Below are 15746 nucleotides of genomic sequence, written 5' to 3' on the forward strand. Positions count from 1 at the left end.
AATGGCCATGGCCTTGACAAGTCCAGACAGCTCAATACCTTTTATAAGCCTGATAATATTCCTATTAAACTTGCATCAAGCCATCATTACAGCTACAGGATAAGGCAGTCAGAAGCAGATGCATATTTTTATTTAGCACATTCAAACGCAGCCTGTAAATGGGACCTAAAGGAGTATCACTAGGCCCTGGTGAAAGGCACGTTACTGCTTAAACTTCTCCCTCCTCTTTCTCCTTCTCTGAATATGCAAGAGCTAAAACAAGCTCCTAAACAGAGAAAACATTAGGCCTTGATGATGAGTGGATGGGATCACAGCTGAAGTAATCATAAAAAACAATTGCAGCCCCCCTAGAGTTCGCTTCACCAAGCCACAAGCCCCCCATACAGAGACGCTTAGAAAGGATCTTTGCTGCAAAGCCAGATCTTGCTCTACCACCTACCGCTTGCCATGCAGTAGCTGTTCTCATTCTGCAGCCCCCTTCCTTCACAGCAGCCCGGGCTGGGCTGTGCGAAAGGAAAACAGCTACCTTTAGCTTCCCATGCTGACACCGGCGTTATTGGCTCAATCCCCCAGCAGTCAAAAGGCGGGGGAACAGGTTCTCGTGGGCTACAATGCTTAATGAAGAGAAAGGCACCTGCAAATGCAACCGCCCTGGGAGGACTTCGTTGCCATTGCCCTCACGCAGCACATGCCCACACGCTCACTTTGTCCCAGCTCTCCACCACGGCTCTGGCACGCTGCAAACCACTGGCAAGGAGAAAGAGCAAGCGCTCTTCAGCTTCGTTATTTGCATTCATCTGCTTTTCCATAACACAGAGATTTCCAATTACATTATTTACAGCAATCTGTTGTCAACTCCCACATTCAGCACTTGAGGATGAAGAAAATTAAAAGGCAGTGAAATTGCTATTCGGAGCTTTGTTTCCGGAATAGCAAAATCTACTGCACCTCTGACCCCAACGTTTCTCAAGCTGCAATGGCTGCCAGCCTTCAACGATTTATCATTCCCCTCTCAATCAGGCCTCTTTTTTCCCCGTAGCTCTATTCTAGAGGACACTATTTTGAGTCTAACCACTTGCTACCACCCCCCAAAATAATATGGCCGGCTATTGATGAGTTCTTTGAATTGCAAACAGGTGCACATCACTTCAATTCAATCCAGAGTCACCCAAAATAAACACTCCCCTCCATCAGTATGGTATTTTGCCAAGAAATCATCATGCTAGGCAGGAATAACCCTGGGCTATGTTGGTTTATAATGCTCAAAATGGTATGAATGTGTATATGAAAAGGGAAGCCCTAGGGGCAAAAGGGGAGGAGACAACTCCGTTCCTCCAGCGCAGTAATCTTCTTCCTCTGCATGGTTTATTGTGATAAACCAAGAAATGCAGCCAGCCATGAAAATGCCGTTTACCGAGGGAGAAGAAATTAAAGGGAAAGTGAAGCAGAGAGGGCAAATTAAAACTTTAACAGGTCCCTGATAGCTTTTTTTAAACCCCATCGAATATGAGAGTGTCAGCTATCTCCCCCCACCCTACTTGAACTGTTTTCATTATCGCTACAATTTTGGATGTGTCAATTCAAATGTAAATGTGCACGAACGTTTCCAAGAGGATTTTAATTACGATGATAGCATCGCTAATTATGGATATTAAAAAAATATATATAAAGTGGTAGTTCAGGAAGGTGCTTTGCAGAACCTGGTGGTATCAGTCAAAACAAGGCTGTGCAGGGAGTTAAATGGCTGGGCAGGGATTTGACAAAACCCAGCAGGTCCCATTTCCCCTTCAGGCCAGAGGTGACAGGCAGACTTCAGCCACGCGCGACTAATCCAACATGGGCATTGCTGCCCAAGCTGTTATTAAGCTCACGTGCTCTGCCAGAGGCCTAGCAGCAGAGAATCATTCCAAGTGGTGCACATGCCCACTGCAGCTCCTCCCAGGCAGTTTTGCTTCTCTGATGGCCGCTGCAATAAGCCTGTTTTGCTGGAGGACTTGCCCCCTTCCTGCCCAGTGCTCTCATTCCCGTGGGTGCATCACTGCTAAGGTAGCTCACTGCAAACCTGTGGTCAATGTTTGCTGCAATGAGGGATCAGCGTCAGGACTTCATACGCACAGAGAAACAGGACTGTCCCAAGGAGGATCAGCCTCCACACTCAGTCTCCAGAAAGGCAATGCAAGATGCAAAGCCAAGAAAGGCAATGCAGCACATGGAAGAGGGAAGAAGGAAGGGAGATTCTTGGCTTTAAAAGTGAATGTGAGCTTGACTGAATTTGCTTGCAGGAACAATAAAACATGATCCACACCTGCTTTAATTCCACCACCCTCAGAAGACATTGGAAAAGAAAACATCCACAGAATCCTGAAAGAACAAAAAGGGGTTTTCAGTAGATGCTTGTATACAAACAGCTAGGACAAGTGGTATTTCCAACAGGACAGTTCTGGCATAAAGCAGATGAGGTCTACCTTATTTTAGAAAGAAGAGATGCTCTTATGACCCGGGGGTGTCTGCTGGTCCTTGGGGATGTTCTCTTTGCCAGTAGGAACATCCAGGCTCTGTCAGATCCCAGCCATATTAGAACACAGCACTTTCCTCCCAGAACCTCTCTGGCAGCTTGGAGACCCTCACCCTGCATGTACACATCATGCTCAGCAGCTCGAGTGCTGCCGAACACGCTGTTTTGCTTCTGGATGATTGGGACGCAAGCAGCAGGCAGAATCCATTAATCACCTCCACTCTCCAGAAATAAGACAGTGTCAGAGCAACTTGTTCCTCATTGCTATGCAGCACAGCCTTCCCAGAGGAGGTTTTCAAGGAAACAGAAAGCAGCAAAGAACACTTCTGAATGGCTGAGGCTGGGATTCCCAAAGGGATCTATGGGCATCAAACACTCAACTCCAACTGAAAGACTGATGTAAACAATAGATTGTTACTTTGGTCTTCATTTTGACCCAGGCATACCAATGATTTAATCATACCTGAAGCCAGTGCAGACTATGTCCACACAGCAAAAGGGGGAAGACGACTACCACATGTCACTAAACTTACACTAGCTTAGATAAAGCCTATAGGGATAAATAATATCAAGGAAGATGGAGGGATGAAAGCTCTAGCATGTATGAGCAATGCTGCACACTTCAGCCGTTACCTGGTACATGTGAACATCCAACTCCACCATCCTGGCTTCACGGCCTGGTGAGCCACAAGACTCAGTGCGTGGTAGAGGCTAAAGGGGACAATTATAGTCCTAGACTTTTCTTCCAGCCAGATGACACCTATTAACTCCAGCCAACATAATTTAGTCCATCCAGGTTTCCGAATGACCTCCCTTTCTCACTTCAGTGCCTGACAGTCTCTCACTAACAGAGCTGAGAGCTTCATAAATATCATGCCCAAATAGCTCGAGCGGTGGTTCAGAAAATTACAGACGGCGATCAAAGCGCTGATGTGGAGGGAATCACCTAGCTTGGAAACACCACATCTCATCATACGCGCTGGGGGGACGGACTCTGGACCAGCATCAAACACTCACCCACTAAAGCTGGCCAAGTTTAGGGACCTGAGCATGGCTTGACAAACTGGGAGGTGTTGCCAGAGCTCCATGGCCTGGGACAAGCCTACTTTAAGCATGTGCTTCATTGGCATGGGCTAAAGAACCACCTTGCTCATTCACGCTGTGCACTGAGAAGGGAGGAGAAAGGTGGTAGGGTGATACTGGCTTGTTATTGCATCACACAACTCGAAGTGCTTTGGTGGGTTCCTGAAGCTCCCTGCCTGGATCCCAGTAAATAAAATGGGGCCGATACCTACTCACTATGCAGATGAGAGAGAAATGAGAATATCTGATCCCAAAGAGCAGACATCCATCTGCACTCATTGATAGCAAATATAACCTTCAGCAAAGAGCATGGCCAAATGGGTTTGGTCCAGAGCAGATGGCAATACAAGACAGATCCAGATCAGAGAAACAGATGGCAATAAGGAACTGGTTATGAACACAAACCCTTATAAGAAAACTGGTAATTTAGTGCATGCCCTGTCATATCATGACACCCGAACCAGCTTCAGGAACTGCACTAGTACCAGCCATCACCCTGAGGCCTAACAGCCTCATCTCTTCCTCACACAGACTCTTAGGGAGAACCTGATCAAAGCCACTTTCCAGACATTTATTCTGATATTGCCTTAACTTCCTTGCCCTGGTTGACATGCCTCAAGGCTTCTGCTAAATTTTCAATGCTTCCTTGTCTTCCCCCAACACAAAAGCAGAGCATATGGGAAGAAAGAGGGGATGTATGACTTGATGCACACTGTGACCATTCCAACCTTCTCCTGGTCAGGGCACCAGCTTCACTGCAAACAAGAAAGGAGACAGACATAAACTGACCTTAAAGAGAATAAAAAAAAATAAAGATGAAGCTTAGGGCTGGGAGGTAAGAAGATGAGGCTATTTTTTAGTTAGTCTAAGAGGGAAAGTTCCATCCATTTTCATTAGGGAAGCACTTTGGCCATATCTCAGGTTTCACAGAGAGAGCAAGCTCTGAAGGTTACCGTACCCCCTTGCACTGGCCACGCATAACACTTACTGGACAGGTTAATATTATTCTCTGTCCAGTGACCACAGCTCCTCATTATTTTTATAAGAAATAAAAAAAAAAAGACCAATTATACAGTGTGGGATGAGAAAAAAATACAGAAAGAACAGATTAAAAGAAAGTCAATTTTAGTCCCATAGCCATCTCCCTGCAGAACACAGAAAATATCTTGACCTGCCTCACTCTCCATTTTGGGACCTCTGTCTGTAATTCAAAACATCTGGATGGTTCAGTATCTTAAATTATTAGCAATATTGAAGGACCTAGAATGCTCTCTGCCAGCCCTACCCACACCCACACTGTTGCTTAAAAGTTAAAGGCCAGCAGCATCCATGTACCCCTCATCTTACCTGAACATGAACTTTGCAAGTCCTCCCACACAGACAATCCCCTCCTATGTAAAACCTAAGCAATGCTAAGTTTCCACAACTAGTATAAAAAAATTTCAGTATCTCAAACACCTGCACAAATGCTCTCACAACACTTCAAAAATTGATTTAGCAGAGCACCCAGGTTTCACAGTTGGTTCCAGTGGTCAGAAATAGCTGCACTGGATTGATTTTCAAGGACCGCAAGCAAAAGCCCAAAATAAATTGATGGGAACAAATGAAAATCCTTCTGTAATCACAGAATAAATTCACTGACTTCACTTCACTGTAGAGCAGCAAGCCCTGATGTTGCTGGATGCTGGCTGGCAGACAAGAATTGAGGCAGGCCATTACTTTTTTGCAGTGTAAAGTCAAGGATGAAGGATATAAAAATTTAGAGACCTACATTAGAAATCTCACACACTGGCAAGTTATGGGATTCTGCAGGCAGGGAGGAAAACAGACTTAAAAGCTGCAATCCTAGTTATTTTTAGAGGGACAAATACTGCAGCTATGCTCTAGATCTCTCCAGCTGTATCAAAGAACCAGCGTTAGGCAAGTTTATTTGCCACAGATCTAGGAGACAGAGTGCAGCAGCAAAAGGTAACAGTCTCTTCATGACCATAGCTAGAAAAATTCCACAAAGACATACAGGCTGCAGGTGCTGGTGTGTTTGTGTGGTTTTTTTCCCTCCACCTCCTCATAAACCAAAGTTGTCACCACTGTGTGTATTCACTGAGCCTGCCTGGCCTCCAGCCAAGCCTCCCAAACTCCATCCCAAGCTCCCCTCCCAGTGCCCAGGCACAGGGAAGAGCCCATGTACACTCAAGCACAGACTCAGGGCAGGTAGGTGCACACTGCTGAGCCCCAACTCCCATCAGTTGTATTTTACCTCTCTCTGTTCACTGCAGATCTTGCACAACCAAAGAGGACGTTTCTGGGCTCCAAAGGTTTCTATTCCACACTTGGTGCAAACTTTCTGAAGCAAGGAGAAAAAAGAAAAAAAAAAATAGGTGACGTTAGCAGCTCCTCACAGTCATACAGCCCTTGTGAGAGAGAAGGTTGAGAAGCATCTACCCAACAGTTCTGTTTTGCTTTCCTTAAAAACCAAAACATGGCACAATTTTCTTGTTTATCCTGGGGAACCACTGATCACAGGAAGCTGTTTCAGGCCTATATGGACATGAGACAAAGGCAAATCTACAGCACAGTTCTTGACTCCAGGGCGATAAGAGAACTGGACAGGACAAATCAAACCCCAGGACCTACAGGCATATTTTCAGAGCAGTTTTTTGATTCCTCTAAATCCTAAAACCTAATCACTGTTGCATGAAAAACAGCTGTAACCAAGTACAAAACAAAGGCGAGTTTGTGCAAGACTGGCAATTCTCTCCTCCCTTCCCTCACACACGTACTCTTAAACCCCACGGCTTCCCCTCCATTTCAGCACGCACTCAGCAGCTATTGATTTGTGGCTGCTTAGGAAGCGGGCATGACCATGCCTACATGCACACTTCCTGAGCAGAATGCCTGACAGCGCTGCACGGCCTCTATTGCTGCACAAGGGAACTTTCATGTCTCTGCTGGCATTACAAGCCATTTACAACCTGAATCACCTAATATTATATAATGAAGCTGATGTGTATCAGGCTTGGCTTACAGCTTGAATGAGAAATTGGATGAATTCTTTGATCCTCACAAAGCAAAAGCCACTCACAAGAGGGCCCTGGAGAGCAAAACCTTGCTTAGAGAGACATATGAATTTAATCTCCCCAGCTAAGGTTTTACACATCCCCCTAACCAGGCTGCTCCTCCTCTGAGCCAGGAGGTCTGCGCCCAGGGACAAAAGGCTCAGTGGCTTACTTAGCCCTCAGAGCCCACGCCTGGAGAAGGAGAGTGGCAGATCGATGGTACCTGACGCAATGGCTTCACTGCATGAATAAATGCACCCAACTATTTTGCTCAGCGTAGTCCAGAGGCAGGTCTGTCCCTGACTCACGCTGCACAGAAAGCAGGAGGCCGCACCAGCGGGTCCACAGAGATTGGTGCTCTTCTCCATCTCTCTGTTCCTGTCCTCACCCATATCCTCCCAGAAAAAATAAGGAGCAACCCATTCAGTCTAGTGCATCAACGCTCAACATGGTGCTACCCAAGCCAAGGAGGATTGCAGATGCAATTAGCAGACACCACCAGAACTACCCAAAATTCTCCCTCCCTCAACACAAAATCTGAGGGAGCAATTCAGTCTTAAATACCCTCAAAGATCCCAATCCCCATATGTATAGCACATTCAAACGCTCCCTCTAGTGGAAGTTTCCAAGCAATTTTATTCCTAGCTATAAATTTTGAAAGTTCCAATATAAAACAGGGCTTTCCTCCTCCCGTTCTCTGCAGACTAGCTGGAAAATTGAGCATCGCTCACAACCCCACAGAAGAAGACATAAAAATCAAGGACATTGAATGCAGCCCCATTCCTCATTAAATACAAGATAAAGCACCTTCTTCTCCTGCTTATACTTCACCTGTTATACATGATACTGATACCCTCTGCCTGGTAAATGACACATCATGCTTTGTCTAGCTACTGCTATTGTTAACACATCTGGATTTGCATACATCTTTGTCTTGACATAATGCATTTATTTCTAAGATAATAAAAATTAATATTAAACACATTTTTCATAAAACAGAAAGCGGCACTTAGAAAATCTATCACGCTACAAGAAATATGGAACCTCTATTCAAGCAGAAGGGCCTTGCTGAAGTTCTTCGCTACGTTTCAGATGCATCATTACAACAATTCCTGTTATTGAATTAAACGGGCTGCAATGAGATGGTAACAGAGCAATGGTAGCAAGAAAAATATGAACTTTAAAAATCCATAATTCCCTGACAAGTCATTGCTTATTGCATACAGCACTGCACAAGTGATGGATATCCCTGAACTAGAGGGAACAAGCTTAAAGTAACAGTCCACTCTGTGTGCTCCGCTGAAGGGCTGACTGTTCCCTGAGTTCACTCCACAACATTAAAAAGCAGAAAGCGGAGAAGCCCAGGGCACCCAGTCAGCATTGCCCTGAGCTTGCACACAGCTGAAAAGTGCAGCCAAGCTGAAAGCAGCTGCAAAATGCACACTGGAAAAGTAGGGTCTCACTTTAAATCAACCTGGATGTGGATGCTCCTGAACTGTCCAACAGGCTCCAGTCAAAAAGGGAATAACCATAAAAAAAAAACTAAACAGCCCCTCCCTAGGGTTTTCTGGGCACAGCCCTCCCAGAGCCTCACTAGCTGGGGGGTTACTACCTGCAGCTACAAACGAACAGGGCATGCAAGTGTCTGAATCAGCTTTTGCCTCCTCATTAGTGTACGGGGCTCACAGGAAGGAGGTTAGAGAGCACTGTGGCAATGTGACCTAGCTGGCTTTGGACAAGGCGAGAGCACAATCACCAGGGGAAGAAGGCAAGAATACAGCACATCCTGTTATTCTGCATGCTAGAAATGCAGGAAACAGCCAGCCGTCTCCTGTCTGCAATCCAACCCTTTATTCTCCACAGACACGTGTGTGCAGAGCCCATGCTCTTCTCCAAGAGAGCTGCCCTGTAGCTCCCATTCAAACCATTTAGAGCAATACCTTACTTCTGCTTCCTTCAACACTCCTTACTAAAAAAAAAAACACTTTCTCGCTGGCTTAGGACCCAGAGATTCAAAGGTTTGCGTTTACTTTCCCAGTCACTGCCTTACAAGCGATCTTCTGCATAACCCGTGCCCCAGTCAAGCTACTTCTGCAAATTGGATCCAGTGGAGAAACTCACTTGACAGCAAAGGCAACACAGCTCACAGCAGCTCCCTGCCCAGTGAGTACGTACGGAGAGATGCTGGGACCTCAGTTCTGACTGCAGGAGCCACCTACCTCCTTTCTCTTTCTTCCAAGAGCTCTAAGCCCAGCAGTGCCGCAGCCAGCTGTGGACCAGTGCAGGCCCAGCCTGGCAGCCCGCTTTGCATGAGAACTGCATCTCACAAACTCCAGCAGTGCCAGCATGAAAGGCTCTCCCTCGTGGCCTTCACGGCTGCTTAACCACAGAGGTGCCAACATGCACCACTCCATGGTAAAGGAGCAGGTTTCACTCAGTGCTGTTCCGTGGGCTCCACTGGACATCTCAGTGGCAGGGTGGGTGACCTTAGCAAGTGTCTCCTTGGCTCTGGTACCCACCAGGCACAGAGTCAGCACAGGTTGCTCCCTTCCACCCTACCACCAGGAAGTCAGAAACACTCCTGCACCCAGCAGGTACCCTCACCTCTCCCCAGGCAACACGCTGAGGCAATGTCACTTACGGAGGTGTCTCCCCAGGGAAAGACGGGCTTCTAGTGCAGGAAAAACAGCCTCCCAGCAGAGGGAGGATAAGGTGGTTGCCTTGGAGATCATCATCTCCACAGCAATACAGATTAACCCCTTGGCTGCAGAGTCTAGACAAGCAACAGTCATCCCCCAGGGCACTGGCAGAACAGCAGTCTCCCTGAAAACTGATGCTGCCTTTCGAACAGCACCCGTGCAGTCCCACCAACAACGTACACAAATGCACGGGCTAATTTATGCATCAGTGTTGGAAACCTTACACTGGTTTGGAACTTGAAGATGGACCTGAGTCCTCTGAGGAGAGGTGTTACTGGAAGGTCTAAGGGCATACCTTGCAGGAAATAACAGCGAAGCAGAGAGTCTATTATAAAAGAGTTGCCTCTGATGTCCGTACATTTCTGCCCCTTCTCCCACTCTGCAAACCCAGAGTGGGAGACGCAGAGGGGGCTGATGCACCCCATCTCAACACTAAGGGCAGTTTAGGATCCTGAAAAATAAGACAACCAGGGTGCAAGAGAAAACCTGATGGTCTGACAGCACCTAACTAGACAAATGGGGGTAAGGTAAGTTAACTCCGCAGAGCTATCTAGCTTCCAAGAGGACTGGTGGCCTTTCCTAGACAGATCTGCTACCAGGACCAGGCAGGAAACTGTGTGACCAAACCCACCTTTTTGCAATCTTGACAGAAGACCGACGTGCTACCCAGCAGCCCAAGCAGTTCACCGCAGAGCAGACACTGTGAAAGGCCATTCCCCATTGTGTTCTTTCTCATGTTCTCCAGCCGCTCCACCAGGCGCCTGCAGGGGAAGAGGTAGAGCAGAGGTTACAGCACTCACTTTGGTAATTGAATACCATGGTACTGAGGCATGCGGAAAACCTACAGACACGTGCTCCAGATTCAGCCTACCTTTGCTTCTTCTGTGCAGTTTCGGGGCCCTGTGGGACCATATGTACTTTCACTTCAGTCTGCACTCAGTGTTTCCTATCATCTGGCTCTTGGTCTTCAGGGGATACAAACCCCTCTAAGTTCATCTACCAAGGCTCACCAAGCCCAGAATAATCAAAACTATGAATACGACCGAGAAGCCTTACTCGGCTAGTGGGCACAGGGCAGACAGCTCACAAGAAGGGCTTGATCCTACAGCCTTCAGAAGCTCAGTGTCACTGGGGCACATAGCCTCAGCGCAATGATTCCCTGCCTGTAGAGCAGGAAAGCCTTTAGTGCTCAGATCAGGGCAAGTCAGAAAGCACTAGGAAAGGGCAGGGGAGTTAGACCTGGCAAACCCTGCTCCGTTTTTACATATACTCCCTGAAAGCAGCACTGCAGGCACATGATTTGCCCCCATTAGAAGCAGGAAGGCCAGACTGAAGCCATCAGACCAGAATGAGCCCGGCTGCCGTACAGGAATGCCAGTAACTGCTCCTTGCTTCATTCCACAGCCCGCTTGGAAGACAGGAAGCACATATGCATGCACAATGTCCGTAGCAGCAGGACTACGAAAGGGAAGGAAGGCGGGATACGCAATTAGGATGCAGGATGTGGAGAGCATGCAGAGCAAGGCTGCTGCCATGAGATCACTGCTTGGCAATTCTCAGGCATCCATTTGTAGATGGGGATGATAACAGCCAGGCCATTTATCAGAAGAGGCGACCAGCCGCAGCCATGCGCGTGCATGCTGCTCAGGGAGGAAACACGATCCTGCTATCCATGCAACCTCATTCTCATTAGTGCTAATGTCACATCAACCAAGTCCCAAACTGAAAGGAAGGCAAAGTCTGTTTGAAAGAGGTACTGCCTCTGGTGATGAGGTCAGACAGCACGGCCAGGCTGAGCCATCATTACTGGATTTATGATCCTTGACTTCAGCACTCCCAGGAGTTAACAAAGGCATTTCAGAGAACACTTCAGCATGGGAACAGCAAAGCTCTTGCTTTCTGCAGCAACCACACAGGAACAGTCGGCCCCTCAGAGTCGCTGGCCGCTTCTGGGGCTGCTGGGGTCTCCTATATATCATGCAAACATCACTGTTAGTTCTCATTAGCACTCACTAATGTGAACCGCACAGTGACAGAACAAAGCACAGGGGCAGGAGACTGGGCCTGCTGGACACGGGCTGGGAGTCACTGGGGCTTCCTGTCTCACAAACACGAAACGCTGCTGGGAAATGCAGCAGGACTGACGAACTTCCCAGCTTTAAAGGCAGTCAGTGTAGGCTAGGACAACCACAGACCTCCATCAGGACTGAAAGCAAGTGGAAATCTGCAGCAGCGAAACGATGCCCATAAATTAAATAATTCAAGCCAGCAAACCCCTTCCAGAGGGCTCAGCCAACTAGAACATAAACTCATTCACTGCTCCAGGCAAAATCCCAGGGGGCTGCCGCAGACAAGGGAAAACCTAACTTTGATGCCAGCAGCAGTTTCTGAGCCTGCTGCCCACTAGCAGTGGGTGCAGCTGCGCAACTCGGCATCTTCGCCACCCTCTTCCAGAGCCACCGGGGCAGCTGCCTTAGCACAGGCTGCATTTCCCAGGGACTGTGTCAGTGGCTGCAACCACAGCATGCCCCAGGGCTCAAAGAAGGCACAAGAAAGGCTTGAGAGACAGAGAGAAGGAAAACATCTCATCTTTCCCAATGTTCATCACCTCCAGACAAGCAACATGGGAGGGTAAAATAACTGACCTAAGGGATGCTCTGACTGATGGAGGCTGAGCTCAGGCAGCCGGGAGAGCCACTCCTCTGTCTGCACTGACCTTTCCTTCTGAGGGAAGGGGACAAATGAACGTGACTGTACCCGATGCGCTGCTGCTCGATGATGTCCAATTTCTCCGCCTTGCGGATGACTTCCAGAATGACCTCAAGTTCCTGCGGGCTCAGAGCCTGCATCTTCCTCTGCTTCTCAGTCTGGAACGTGTGCACCGACCAGCCCGTCTGGAGCCTGTGGGAGGGGGTGGAGGGCAGAATTAAATTGTGAAAGTAAAGCACAAAACCCCTGCCCTACCCCGCAGGCCAAACCTGCCAGGCACACAGAGCCTGCGTCAGCCTTCCACCAGAGAAGTCCATTACCTGGCTAACACCCAAAGCAGGAGTCTCTTCTCGCTGACCAGATCACCATGTCACTCCTCCAGCAGCACCGAGTGCTGCGCTGTCTCTCCCTGTCCTCTCATTTCCCTTTCTGCTCCAGTTTGTATTTTACCACTCCGTGTCCTCACTCCTATTTGGCTCTGCCCACAAAGAAAACTAGTGCACCGAGGCCTGGTTATCTTGGGGGTACCCTTGCAGAAATGGATGTCAATGCCAGGCACCAAAAATGCCAACAGCAGACTGACAAACAAAGGAATTACCTGCAACCTCCTGACTCCAGATCACACGTTTCTAAGGTCCTCAGTTCAAACACACTAATCACCAGGCACGCTTGGAAATATAAATTTGACAACTTCCTCCCTTTATCTAACGTAGGCCTGCACGAGAACTTTAGCAAGCCACTTGCCTCTGTGCCTCACATACAGCAGCTGACATTTCTCCTTAGCTCACTTGGGGACAGGCGGGAGCTTTCACAGCTCAATTAATTACCATTCAGTAGGGGTTTAGAGGTCACTGGATAAAGTCACGGCTGCTAGCAGAATACAGGGCACTATCAGACACAGCTGTCTTAATGATGCTTTCAGGTGAAGGTTGGAGAAGTGGCAGTGGTGTGCACCGTTCACACTCAGGCAGTCCCCTCAGACACAGGGTGACCTCCTATTTTCTAACGCTTTGCAGCAGGCTGACCCCAGAGGTTCAGACAAAAGCAGAGGTGGCAGTGGCAGGGTACCAGCCACCAGAGAAGGAAAGCATCCAAGAAACAAATGCAAGCCTAGTGCTTGACTCACCTCCACCCCTTTTGTCTTCAGGTTATGCAGAAATTTAACTTCAGGGGAAAATGAGATCAAATGACAAGTTCCTAAAACAAGAGTGCTGGCAGCTGGGGGCTGCTATCAATTATATTTAGCGTGCTGCAGAGATAAGAGCTTGCCTCCAAACCCTTCCTTTCACCCAGGGGAAGGATGGTGCGATGGACTCCCAATCACATACCAGCCATGCTGCAAACTGCCCTGCTCCGAGCATCAGCCAAGCACCGAGCCCCATCTTAGCAGGCTCCTGTCCCACCCAAGCAGCACTCGTCCAGGGTACAAAAGGGTCTGGTGACAGGCAAACTCCTGCCTCCCAGACAGGCTGTGGATAAGGCCGGTGGGCCAGGGCTCCACAGAGATCCCAGGAAACCATTCAAGCCACAGTTGAGGCTGGAGAGAGGAGGGGGTGGCAAGGACTCACTTGGCACGCAGTGCCAGCTGCCGGTCGTTGGGGCACACCCACTGGCCCGTCCCGCTGCCAAAAATCGTGTCAGCCATGGCACCAGGCTGGGGAGGAGAGGCAAGGATCACACCTGTAAGAAGCAAACACCAGCACTGAGCACAGCTGCCACCCCACCCACAAGAAAGCACAGGGCAGCGCTTGGCACAGCCTTATTAATCATCCCAAAGGGCCACTCTTCTGGCAAGCAAAACAAAGGTGATCTGCTGGCATCACACACAGTGGAAGTAGGTAGACTCTCACCCACAGACAGTGACAAAAAACATACCATCATCCTCGTAAAATATAAGCCAATAAATACCTTCAAACACCTTGAAGACAAGGCTGAAACAAGGAAGTTTGGATTTTATGGTACTCTGATAAAAGCCAGACTCTTTGTCAGTTCTGATCTTTCATTTCAAACTAGAGAAAAGTGTTGTTTGTAAGCATAATCTCTGCCCCATCACCTCTAGAGTCCCAACGCTGCAGTACTGACAGAGAAAGCCACTCTAAAGGACACAAAGAGCTACAGTTGCTTTTTTTTTAACCTCTTAATGGGGTAACAAACAAAAACCCACGCAACAATCAGCATGAATAGTGGCAAGTCATTTCGTTCATTAAAACTGCCTCCATAATAGCCTGATATTTATAACTACAGCCTACAATAGAAGCTTGTTTGCATTCTCTGATGTTTAAGACAGCACCTCTTGCAGCAGATCTGCTGCAGCTCCTGTAACCATCATGGTCACACCAGGGATGCCTTGTGTTCAATGACAATTTCACCATGAACTGATAGGTAAAGACAGCAAGAGCCAAATTCCACACACTCACGGGAGAAACATATTCCCAAAAGAGACTTTGCAGTTAAGCAGTTCTGAGTCCTACCAGCAGCTCAGATGAATGGAAAGCACCAAGAGACAGACACAGACAAAAAATTTCAGTGGCGGCAAAACTAGTCTTGCTGTAATGAGCTTTTCTCCAGATGGATTTGCTCTCCAGCAGAGCAAGTATCTCATGAGCCCTAATGCACAAGTTTCCAGGCATTAATACTTACCTTTCCCAGAACAGACACTTGCCAGCTTTGAAAATACCATACCTGCCAGGCAGAGATAACGTGTTTAATGCTGGTTGGCAAACACAAATCAGATACAACGGTAGGCAAGGTATAGCACCTGCCAACCGTGCAGTAGTTCCCAAGAAAACACATGTTCCACTCTCAATCCACAGCACACTTACCCCAGCAGTGCCCGTGGTTCAGCGTGCTGCACCTACGCTTGCTGTCTACTGCTGACACACAGAGCTTTCTGCTCCTGTGCCAGGCATGGAGGCATCACAGGCAGCACGGCCTTGGCCCTCTTACACAGGCAGGCATGCAGCTTATGCAAATCAATCTCTTTCCCTACACTGAGCTCACATGTGGCACACACACCACACTCACCCCCCGGCACGGAAACAGTAACCCGTGTTAGGGAACTGACAGCTATCTCCTGCCAAAGCCCACATCAGCCTTGAGAGACAGAACGGTTACAAGCAATGAACCGTTCCCTCCTCTGACCATCCAGTTTATGGAGAGAGTCTGAGAACTCATCACTTACAACAGGCAGGAGAAAAGAGGAGGAATTCCACACAAAGCACAGATTGCTTACCCCCTGGTGCAGGGGCATAGATGTATAAAAAAGGTGGAGGCTCCAATTCAGCATAATGCTCAGCAGCACAGTCCGACTGTACAGCAAAGTGAGGACCGGAGGAGATGGGAGGCTGCAAGAAAGCCCTGCAGAGAAGGAGGGCTGAGACAGGCAGGACAGTCAGAAGTGTCGCGCTCAATTTTTTAAACCTTTACTACATTAGTTAAGGTGATCACTTTTGAAAGGAATCACCCCTAGAAGAAATACGTGAACCCTGGCATCTTCAATTTACCAACTACTTTCCCTGCTCTGCTCAGTGCTACACAAGCTGTGGGTTTGCATTTCTATTTTGCCCCAGAACACCTCCTGCTCTTTTCGTTGTCTTCACGATCTCAAGTGAGGAAAGAACACAGTCCCCACACACGTCCCACAGCAGCTCACACACAGGGGAGCAATCAAGCATTAACAGCAAA

The 15746-nt window shown here is 48.1% G+C and overlaps 1 protein-coding gene across 5 annotated transcripts in view; it reads right to left on the bottom strand.

Moving 5' to 3' along the window:
* Positions 1-15746, bottom strand: part of RPH3AL (rabphilin 3A like (without C2 domains)) — a 44770-nt gene that overhangs the window by 21021 nt on the left and 8003 nt on the right. For all 5 annotated transcript variants that reach the window (XM_063341529.1, XM_063341532.1, XM_063341530.1 and 2 more), the window contains 4 exons: positions 13631-13742; positions 12111-12254; positions 9985-10114; positions 5856-5942 (listed from right to left, as the gene is read on the bottom strand). In XM_063341529.1, the coding sequence (XP_063197599.1) occupies positions 5856-5942; positions 9985-10114; positions 12111-12254; positions 13631-13707 (438 nt within the window). In that variant the 5' untranslated portion in view covers positions 13708-13742. The remainder of the gene's footprint in view (positions 1-5855; positions 5943-9984; positions 10115-12110; positions 12255-13630; positions 13743-15746) is intronic.

Source organism: Chroicocephalus ridibundus, chromosome 7 (assembly GCF_963924245.1).
Source record: "Chroicocephalus ridibundus chromosome 7, bChrRid1.1, whole genome shotgun sequence".
In the NCBI taxonomy this organism is placed as follows: Eukaryota; Metazoa; Chordata; class Aves; order Charadriiformes; family Laridae; genus Chroicocephalus; species Chroicocephalus ridibundus.